This window comes from Montipora capricornis, chromosome 3, assembly GCF_036669925.1.
Source record: "Montipora capricornis isolate CH-2021 chromosome 3, ASM3666992v2, whole genome shotgun sequence".
Classification (NCBI taxonomy): Eukaryota; Metazoa; Cnidaria; class Anthozoa; order Scleractinia; family Acroporidae; genus Montipora; species Montipora capricornis.
In genome coordinates, this window is record NC_090885.1 from 38609763 (window position 1) to 38621212 (window position 11450).

General features: G+C 41.2%; 1 protein-coding gene across 2 annotated transcripts; it reads left to right on the forward strand.

Moving 5' to 3' along the window:
* The first annotated feature begins 6340 nt into the window (after positions 1-6340).
* Positions 6341-9600, forward strand: LOC138043089 (DELTA-alicitoxin-Pse2b-like). Of its 2 annotated transcripts, none has more exons than XM_068889209.1 (2): positions 6341-6457; positions 8003-9600. In XM_068889209.1, the coding sequence occupies exon 2, from the start codon at positions 8042-8044 to the stop codon at positions 9497-9499; it is 1458 nt and encodes a 485-aa protein (XP_068745310.1). In that variant the 5' UTR covers positions 6341-6457; positions 8003-8041; the 3' UTR covers positions 9500-9600. The 2 variants fall into 2 exon arrangements, with proteins under 2 accessions (XP_068745310.1, XP_068745311.1); XM_068889210.1 differs by having other exon boundaries at positions 6361-6457; positions 8008-9600.
* The last annotated feature ends 1850 nt before the right edge of the window (positions 9601-11450 follow it).

The window sequence follows — 11450 nt, forward strand, 5'->3', positions numbered from 1 at the left end:
AAAAAAATTCTATACCACTGAGGTATTTGTGAACCAAACCCCCCCGGCGATATAAATTAATTTAAATGTTCGATTATCCAATGTGTAAGAAAAATTTTTTTTCGCTCATTAGTCGTTTCATTTCCGTGTTCGCAGAGTATCTTTTCTTTTTTCGTATCGCTGGGCTAACGAGGCACGGAAAGAGAGTAGCCTCTGCAATGGGCCGAAAGTCACTGTGTTGAGCATGCAGCCGTGCGTTCATTTTGTGTGGGCTTACTTAAACAACAGGCTGAATTACTGTAAGGGAATGCACGGGACACAGCAGGCTCTAGTTGACAAGTCAGAAGAGTTTCGAAGGAGTGCCGACCAAGATTGTGTTGGACTGCGCTTGGATCAAATTGAGTATCGACCCATGGCAGGGGTTTCTTTTCCCGTACTCGTCAGCCCAGCGAACGCAAAAGAAAAGAGACCTCTGATAGCAGGGATCGTTTCATGCGCTTAGAAGCCCCAAGATACCTAGGGAGTTGAGTTGAACACAATTATAATAATTGAAAAACTAACTGGAATAGTTAACTAATAATTGCTTTCGTCAGGCACATGATCATCAACGATGACCTGAAATTACATGTAATCTTACAATAGCCGCGTCTACGTAAACATGGCAAGGAAAGTAACGAGAAACACGTCTAAGGTATAAACGCATTAAAAGCAAATACAACGCATAGAAAACACAATCGACTTTTGTCATCGACTGGTGACAGTAAATGATCTCCCATTCATAAATGAACTGATTTCACATCCCCGAGACAACTGACACCTTTTTCAAGATGGCTGATATGGAATAAGCCTTACGGTAAATTTGCGCGTGCAATTGTCTTTAGCTCGTGCGCCATCACAGAAGAGGCTGTTGGCCGATTACTACAAGTAGCGAAGACGTTTGCCAAAAAAAAAAAAAAAATTCCGCAAAGCCTCTACAGAAACGCATGCGCACATTTGGTTCCATACCTTCAAAGCTGAGTAGAGCGAGGCAGTTAATTTAGAAGTAGATGTTTTCGTGTATTTTAAATGAGTTCCTTGGCCTTTTTTCAAAACAGCTTGGTCGAATTTGTTTCTTTTCCTCAAAATCGAAACGTATCTGTTTTAACTTCAGGAAGAACTATTTACACAGTGAGCCAGTCAAACAGAGTTTGTAATTGCAAATCTTAACATCTATGAGATGCAAAACAAACTTGTGACACGTGACCTGAACACAAGAGCGAAGAAAATGGGTCATAAATATGAAGTTTTGACTCTCTGAATGATTTTGGGATAGATTAAAGAATATATTGTTGAACAAATACCAAAAGTTATCTCTCTTCGTGGTTAATGAGTAATGTAAACAATCTTCGCACTGGTGAGTCGTAGTAATGAAATTGGGTTAACCCGGAACCAGTTATTGGAAAAGCTTGTAACTGCCGAGGTTCGCATGTAACACAAGTAATAGAAGATTCACGGAAAGCGGAATTCGCAATGTTATCCAGTGTCATTTGAAGGTAAAATAGGTTGTAGACTTAATGCTTCGATGTATTGCGCATCTGTATCTGTCCTTCTCTTCTTGAGAGGCTTTTTTCACTGTTCAGAGAGTTTGCGTCACATTTCTAACTTTATTTGTCGAGAGTTTCAATAGACGGAGCGAAATAAATATGACAGACCGAGTCACCCACACTACAGTATTTTATCTTTTTCCTGCCATTACCATTTAGTCTTCTTCGCAGCCGTTATTAGGGTCGGTCACGCAACGCTCCTCTCCACTAACGGCTGCTCACGAGAGAGACACATTCCTTTCCCTAAAATTGACCAGTAAGAAACAGGCTTCCATATTCTGGAAACCTGGTCCAAGTCCGTCTACATTACTTCAAAGCAAACATGGCGGATCTATCTTCTTTTCAAAAGTGTGTGAACAATTCAAGTTTAGCGAGTTAAACAAGCATAAAAAAGAAGCGATTATATCTGCAGTGCTGAAGAAAAAGGACGTATACTGGCTTTGGAAAATCTGTCATTTTTCAAGCTCTACCTATGGTATTTGACGGCTTCACTGGCGAGTCTGGCCACATTGTGATTGTTGTTTCGCCTTTGCTTTTCCTCATTAAGGATCAAACCGAACGCTTACGACAGGTAGGAATATCCTGCGTAAGTCTGAGCGACGCGAGTACAAAGGGAGAAATAGATCTCCTTGAAAGAGAATTTTATTCGGTTGTTTACGCGACGCCAGAGTCGTTAAATAACGAACGATGGCGAAGAAAAATAACGAGGAATTTGATTGGCGTACCCGATAACAATAACGAGCATTCTGTTGGTTCTCAAAAACAAAGGGAAAGGAATGTGTCTCTCTCGTGAGCAGCTGTTAGTGGGGAGGAGCGTTGCGTGACGACCCAAATAACGGCTTCGAAGGAGACTATTACCATTCCTGAATTTCCTTTTTTTTTGAAATAGTTTCTTATTCGTACTCCTGCCAACAACCTAATGATTGAAAAAACTTAGATGCACTCTTCCTCGGAGAATTTGATATCATGGAGAGGAAGCATTGCAGTGACATTAGTGTCAGTAATTCAATGAAGATCTTTGAGTTTACAGGGGAAAGATTCCGGAGTAAGCGTCAAGAACATTTCAACCCGGGAGGATTTTTAGCCAATCGATTCACAGGGACAATTATAAGGCTGCTTTTTAACCCACGAAACGGCAGCGACTTTTACTACCTCTGAGTGCTTTATGGATAAACAATCTTCAGTTGAAGAGAATCAGAATAACTAATTGAGTGAGAATATCGAATTCGCTGTAAATCGATATCAGATAGCAAATTTTGCCACGACTAATTGTAAAAATCACCTGATTGATCCTTCTCAAAGGTTTCCTCCAAGAGTTCTTCCTTGGTTTAATATTTAATTTACTAATTAGTTATAATTTTACTCACCCAAATGTCCAATCACAGATAACGATTAACGCGTAAGGGATACCAGAATGACAATATCCGCTACATCTAAGTTTCAGTGAGCATTTCTAGTCAATTCTAAAAGCAATTTAACTTACAGTTCACTTAATTTCATTATATCTAGGGGGAGAAAGTTTTCCTAAAATATTTCTCTGGAGCACCTTCAGAGAGCTTCTTCGACACTACGTATGTACCAGGCTTCTATGCAATACGCCTTTTTATCTTCGTCTTTTAATCAATCCAAAGTGTCGCCTCAGCGAACAATATTCGGCAGACAACATGATGAAGATAGTCGCCAAAGAACACAGTAACTCCTTCAGGACTTTTCATAACGGATGTGTAGAATAGAATTAAGTTGCAATTGTAGTGATTTGGGCGGCGCGTTGAATGGAGTCGTACACTAATGAGATATCATCAAGTCGGTTTGCTCCAGGTCGCGGAGGAATGGGTCCAGGAGGCTTGAGAGCGACCTTATTGGGTTTGTTATCAGCCGAAGAGAAAGAGGAAGGTTTTTTGCTCCTGAGGCAAGTCCTGCTTTTTCAAGTCAGATGGGTTAAGAGGCAGCGAGGCCGGCCTTTCCTCTGATGATTGTTTGGGAAATCGAGAGTCAACAGCCCTCAATGGAGGCCTACCGAGAATGTTAGGTGGATTAACAGCATCTGTGGCTTGCAGCTTTTTATTGCTCGTAGAACTTTGTGATACGTTCTTTTTCCAAGAAGGAGCAACCGGTTTGTCAATCACTCCCGCGTGACTTTCTGGGCGTTTCGGCTTCAACGGCTTTGCAGGTTCGCGTTTGTCAATCACACCCGCGAGGCTTTCAGGTCGTGAAGGTTTAGCGGGTTTGACTGGCCCTCTCCCTGACGGGAGAGGGGGAACAGCGGGTTTGTCTAATATTCCCGCATGGCTTTTCGGTTCGAATAGGTTTGACATGATTACTAATCCCTGTTGGACTAGACACGCGATTCAAAGAAGCTCTCTTGTCATCTTTGGGAGGCCATTCTCGATTTCGCAGTTTTGGTGGCAAATACTTTGTAGTACTTTCCTCCTTTTCCGAAGCAGGTTTTTCAGGTTTGTTTGGCGTTGGTTTGAAAGCTACTAATGGCTGTGCATCTGGTTGATCTTGTTTGGCAGGTTCACTTGAAGGTTTACTAGAACCAAGGGCACCGCGTTTTAAAGTAACATCCTTCTGATTTCGCGTTGTATTGTTAAGGATTGGTCCCGAAATATTGGGTCTCGATTTGCGGCCTCCACATCGTGACTAGTGCGAGCGGCTGGTCCACTCTGCCCTCTTTGTTGCTTAGGAGAGCCCTGGACAGACCTCGGTAACTAAAAAAATGATCCAGACAAAAAGAAGTCAAAGGGATCAAGTATAAAAGAATAATAGACATATAAGAGCTTGGGGTTGGGTGGGTGTGTAGTTCACGCCAATCTCAGGTTGGGTATTATCAACCAAAAACAGCACGTTGTCGAGGTATTTTCATGAAACGTGCTTTCGACTTACATCGCAGAAAAGAAAAAAAGCTTAAGTCGACCGTACCTAAGGGATTCACTGTCTTCGACTCTAGAAAAAAAAAACAACTGATAAACGACAGAAATTGCCCTTGACTCAGACTCGTTGTGTAATGATATGGTAAAGGTACCATTTTTCTTTATGAAAAATGTGATTGCTCGCTTCCACAGTAATAATTCCTTAGCGTATTCCCTCGCCCATTTATCGTGTCAATTCCTCAGTACGACTCCGACTGAAATAAACGATATTTGCCTTTGGCACTCTGAACGGGGCAACCCATGGCGAGCGAGGCTAAGAATAGAAGTAGCGTTTGCGACTTAGGGCTGAAAGGTTCCGAAGTTGAGAAATCAGCTAACGAACGAGGTAGCAAGAGGAGCTCCCGGATTCAAGTTTGACTTTGACCACAAACTATGACTGTTAAGAGTAATCCTCGGTTCAAGTGATTTATCTCCCTCCAGCTATTTGTAAGCCAGTAGTATCAATTGGTGTTTTGGGGTGGACGAACACCTACGGTTGCTCTGTCTCGTTCTTGTCCTTCTCAATTGCACATTTGAAGGAGTTTCAAAATCCGACATACCTGCTCGGTGTTTTCTGCTTGAATGTGCGCCACTTCTGCATCAATTGTCCCCGATAAATGAAAGTGCATACAGCAGCGATCACCAGCAGAATGCATATCAACACAGCGGCCAAAATTCCTGCTAGATTGCTTCGCTTTTCAACCTGAGGTCCTCCAGTTCCTTTCGACAAAAGAAAAACCCTTCATCGTGCATGCATACCTGGTTAACCCTACCTAGGAGGCAAGGGCTCGTTTATTCAAAACCCCGAAAATTGCTGATAACAAGATCTTCGACGTTATAGACACATAAGCCCGAAGAGACATTCTAAAATGCAGTGTTTTCAAATTAGGGAAGGACAAAGGTATTAGCAAGTCTCACGAGTGGAAACGCACGAAGTTTTAGACTGGTCAAACTTTTGAGCCAACAACTCCAAACATTTCTTTTGTTTTGTGATCGCTGAAGCGTGATTGGTCAAAACGTGTAGAAAATTCATAAGAATCGATCATTAGGTACACAACACTTAAACTGTTAATCATCTACAGAGACAATTGCTACAATATATAACACTACAAGATAAAAAAAGCTTAGCATGAATGGAATTTGGAGAATAAAAATAATAGACAGCGCATTGATGTCTTTAAATACTCAAGCACATTCCATCGGTGATAGGTTTTTTGTTTGCAGGTAGTATTATTGTAGCTATCGTGCCTTTAGTATTTATAATCAAGTTCCATTTTTGTTTCTTTTTTGACTTGATAATGACGTTAGGATAGCGTCGAAACGTCGTCGTTCTTTTTTTACTATTTAGCTTTTACTATGTTTAAAATATTTCATCGCAGTTTTTTTATAACGAAATTCACTTCTACTTTTATTCGAAAGAGATGAAAAAAAAAAAAGAAAAAAAAAAGGTTTATGGACATTAATGCGAGTCGTGATCAACTGAACGGGAGACCTTTTGTTAACTTGAGTATTAAAAAGCAAACTTAACGAGCGTCTTAGGTTTCCGGTACAAACCTAAATAATAGTACATGAAGAAATGTTTGCGTCAACATAAAAATAAGAAAAGCGATTTTAAAGAACGAGATTTTCTGAAAGGAATCATATTGTTGTAATAAAAAATTCACTTAAGCAATATTACATGAAAAGCGGAGAGTTTCTTGGGCCAGAAAAGAAAAAAAAACCGGCTAATTTGATATAAACTCATAAAATGTGTTACAAAGCCATTGCGTCTTCAATTTAGTTCTCTCGACAAGTACCAGTAAGTGATCAAATAAAGGACAACAAAAGGATAGCGTAAAAGGTGACATCCGTGAAAATTTTCAGCGACTTACATGCATATGAACCTGCAAGCTCAGACGTCCCTAACAAGACTATGCTATTTAATAACTAAGTTTCTGCCTCACTGGACATACCAGCAAGAAAGGGAGTCCAGGGAACATCAAGGTTAGTGATAAAACAGTGGAAGTTTAATCCACCCATAGATTATAATTTTGTTTTCAAAGCGTAAGTAATTGGCTTAATTGCATTTGAGGAGCGTGGATAAACAGGGCCATTAAAAAACAATGTACCTACGAGATATCAATTCTGCTTTTTGAGGTATTGTCTTTATATAGACTAACGTCATTATTACAATCGAGGGAGAATGAGAAGAAAAACTTTTCTGGGATTTTTTTTTTCACTTCATTCAATTCAAATATTACAGTTTGTTTCGCCGTTTGGGGGCGGATTAACACGATTGTCTGCTAAGATGGAAAGCATTTGTTGTGGGTTGTCTAACAGCAATAACAATTAACAAACAATAGCTTCCACGCACTTCGTATCTGGCAACATTGTACGATGATTCCACAAAATATACGTCGTTGCCTGATTCCCACTTAAGATTAGCTGCCTCATTACAATTAGTTTTAACGTTTTTACCCAGATATGCATCCCTTCGACTTTGTTGTGCTAAAAGATCTTTTATGTTTATGCTTATTTAAGTCTGTATTTATTGTAATGTTTCATATCCAGTAATTTATCAAAATACTAGCGTGGCATAGATCACGGCTTGATTCTAGACAGAAAAAATTAAAACTGAGAAATCTGCGGCAGTTTTCGGAAAACCAACTCGGGTTTGTTATCAATGATTTACTTAGGCCCTGTCTACAAGCAGGTAGGGTGACCTTACTGCCTCACTGCTAGGGTTTCCCTAGCAGGAGGGTCAAAGATAGCACGGGTTTACAAGCAAAATTTCACAGGTGGGGTTACCCTCCCTCCTTGTAAACAGGGCCTTAGTGCAAGAATTGATTTACCAAGAATAAAACACAAAAACGAATCTTTAATCTGCATGTGGCCTTTATTTCAAAATGAAACCGATTCCCAACTTGCATTTTCATGCCACTAATGCTGCCTTTATTAGTCACATCAAAAAGTTCAGCTATGTGGACAGTTTTTCTCATCTTTTTTAATTTCTCAGTGAGAACGAAAGTCCTTCGATGGACACAAAACCGAGCACAACAAAGTCTCTCCCCAAACTATGCATTTTCTTGAGAAAAAGAAACACCTCAGCACATAACCGGTAATAAATTCCATCATGGAAGGCCTGCCTTAAAGGCTAGCTTAAGCAGAGGCGTATTTAAGTAACAAATGGCAGACTGAAGTGACTCTCTTAAACCCTTGACAGTGGTTGCACTAACATTTCCGACAAATCGTCCATACTGATATGAGAGCATAGAGACTGGACCATTCCGGTTGGGGTCCAGTCGCACAAAAAAGCATTTTAAGTTCCTTATCGCTGGGGTGAGCAATCAGGCTATTCTCTTCGTTCATCTCACATGGCTGTCGCAATAATTCCTTGTGAATGAGGTATATTTAATCAACCAAACCACCCGTTTTTTTTTCTGTCCACGCACTTGTGATTCAGTTATTTCCACCCATTGGTGACTTGAAATCAAGTTGCTGGCTTTGAAATATGTCATACTAAGCTAAATATGGATCCTTTATCGGTAGGTTAGGTGACACTGCTTCCAAAAACAGATTCTGTGAATCATGATCGTGCAAACACTGCTCCTCCTCTGCCTGTCAGCCACATTGAAAGGTGTCTTAGCGAACAATGATAGCGACACATTTGAGCTTGGAAAAGGGATCAATCTGCGAAAGGTCAACTTGTTGAGTGACTTTCAGGAACATGAGGCGAGCGTGTTCGAAGAATTGCCTTCCAGCTGCTTCAAAAGATCAGAGCTTCACTATTCAGGCAGTCATTTTGACTACTACGCAAGCACCAAAGCATTCTACTCCAAGACGGCCGTTGAAGCTGGTTTGGACGCATCACTGCAGTCTACATTCACTCTTGGAGCCACGCTAAGCAGCGTTATCCAGACGAAAGATTCAAAGACCAACGAAGTAAGTGGAATGTCTCTAAACGTCCGAGCATTGACGGAAAAGATCTTCGTAAAGAAGGATTGTTTGGATGACATCGATGTCTCCACTCTAACGAAGCGTCTTCTGAAGGAATTCGAAGGTCTTCCCTTAACATTTGACAAGCCTTGGCTCGCAAACTCCTGGAAGCCATACTACAATTTCTTGGAGACGTTCGGTTCCCATGTTATAACGTCCGTAAAGCGTGGATCAAGTATCAAGCAGACATCCTTTGCGGAGAGTTCCAAATCATACAGTCAGAGAGACTTTCAGGTGAAGAGCTGCGTTTCACTCGCAGGGCCTACCAGTGTTGGCAAAGTCGGCGTTGAAGCGTGTGCAAATGTCAGCCAAAGTGAAGCATCAAGTGCAAGCCACATGAACACGGTAGACAAACTCATCGTCCGCGGAGGGACCAAAGAAACCCGTAACGCGCTGTTCAAACAGAGGACGGAAGAACTGATTGAGAAGTTGATGAATGAAGCTGACGAGTCAGACTCCGCTGTGGAGCACAGTTTCAGACCAATTTGGGACATTCTACAAAGCCGCTTCGAGACAGGATCAGACAACTACATCAGAGCTGTAAACCTGCAGTATTACTACCTTGGTTACTTGAATTATGGCTGTTCACCTACAGAAAGTGGTAATGTACAGCTGCAAAAATTCGACTACACCAGAGATTCGACCAAGGGTTCCCCTGAATTTGAGTGCTCTTTGGCTTCAGAGGGGTGCCACAACAATAACGATTGTCACTACAGAGTGGGAATCAAGTGCGCCTGCTACGGTAAAACTTGCGTTCGCTACAAGGAAGAGAAACAAGACAACGGGGTCCCCAAGCATATTCCATACGCAAACTCAGACAAGAAATGGGGAAAGCATGGCTGTAAATGGAAAGTGGCTGGATTTAAGTGTCACTGCCGCAACGACAACCTTCGGGTGCGTAAAGTGAAATGGAGGATGCCAAGCAGAGATGCCGTTCAGAAAGGTGTCAGGCCTAATGTTGCTCACCATAGCTCGACGAAGCTAAGCCGTGATCAAGTTCGAAATGATTCAAAAGCTGAGATCAAATCCTACAATGTTGGCAACATTTAGAGAAGGCAGACGCAGTAAAATGAGTTTCTCCCTCAAATTTACATAGTGTTCACATGTGTTGTATGCAATGAAACAATATTAAAATGGCAGAGATAACAATTCCTGATTGAGTGACCATTTAATCATGCACGCATCCTTAGAGTCACAAATACAGATATCGGAATTATCGAAATTAACCTTTGATGATTTCCCCATCATTAAACTTGAAATTCAACGTGGACCGATCACGGAAAACATTTTTAAACGCGAAGTTAAGCTCAGTATTTGTTGTCGTCTGTGTATCTCAATGATAAACCAGCCTCAATGCGTTTCGAGCCGAGTATTTAATAATGTGCGGCCTGTTTCCTTGCGGATGAGGGGAGGGAATTCTGAGAAGGCTCGGGCGATCCGAACAGTTCCCTCTCGCCTTGATCCACATTCGCCAGTCGCCACCCACGTTTTGGTGATTCCCATTTCCTCTTTGCAAATATTTCCCCACTGATGCGGACCAAACGTTTTCCAATTTCTCCTTCATAATAACGTCCTACTGTTACATATTTTACGTCTTCCCCCTGATTTGATTTTAGTGTACTATATTTCGACTGGCCAAACCAGCCTTCTTCAGGTGCAATGAGAGTTTACATCGGATTGTTTCTATGTACATATATATAGTAAATGGATGTTGGCGTAGTACCGGAAAAATGTGATAAAATATGGTAGTTACAACAAATTTGAATTCAAATATTAAGAGTAAAGGAAAAGTAACGGAAGTGACTGCAAATAATAAACTGAAATCTAATACGTTTCTTCGCGGATATTAAGACCATTAGAATCAATTGTCCTGCCTTTGAAATCAAAAAAGGCTCCCCGTTCTTACGGATCGAGTCTCTGTTGGAAAATATTTTTTTCGGTAGAATTTATTGCATGTCCTTAGAAATGGTGTGTGGGGAGAGGAGAGGAAATGTTCTGCGACTGTAGTAGGTTTGGATTTGGTTTTAGCGTTATCTAAAATGCGGCGGTGTTCATTAAAACGGTCTTTTAAACGTCGTTCAGTTTCTCCTATGTACTGTAGATGGCATCTGTTACATGCATTGAATCATGTAGATAAGGTTTTTAGTTTCGCAAGTTATGTGGGAATTTATGCCGGGAGCGTGTTTCGCCAGTAGAGAAGAATGTGTAGTTGGTTGGTCCATGGAAAACGTAAGGACAGGTAGCGCAGTTTTTGCCACAGCGAAAAGAACCGGAAGGAAGTGTGGAATTAAAAAGGGTTGCATTAGGGGACAGTTTAGCTGTAACTAGCAGGTCGCGAAGGCTAGGGGAGAGTCTGAAAGCCACAACAGGTAGGTGTAGAAAAGCATGTCCTTAGAAATGGTTTGTGGGGAGAGGAGAGGAAATGTTCTGCGACTGTAGTAGGTTTGGATTTGGTTTTAGCTGTAACTAGCAGGTTGCGAAGGCTAGGGGAGAGTCTGAAAGCCACAACAGGTAGGTATAGAAAAGCATTTTTGCAGCGGTCAGAGGAGAGAAGAAGGTTGTAGTGTTTTTTTATTACGTTGAAGATGGAAGGAAGTGATGGAATATAGGTCGTTATGAAAGGTATGCGTTCAGGTTTGTTTATCTGTTAGGTTGTAGGATATGTATGTGGGGAATCTCTGCGGCGCGTTGTATTTGATTGGTAACAAAGTCGCGTTTGTAACGGCGTTTCAGAAGGTATGTCGTTAGTTCAGTAGTGCGAATCTTGAACGTTTCGTTGGTAGAACAAATTAGAATAAAGTAAATGTTGGTGTTTGTCTGTAGGTTTCGTGTACAGGTCTGTATTTATGCCGCTCCGTCCCTAGTTAGTGAGACGTTATAAACGTCAAGAAAAAAAACATTGGTGGGAGAGTGTGAGCTGGTGAATTTTATGGTAGGGTGAATGCTGTTGAGATAATCGAAGAACATTTTAAGGTTCTCCGGACTTTCAGTCCAGGTCATA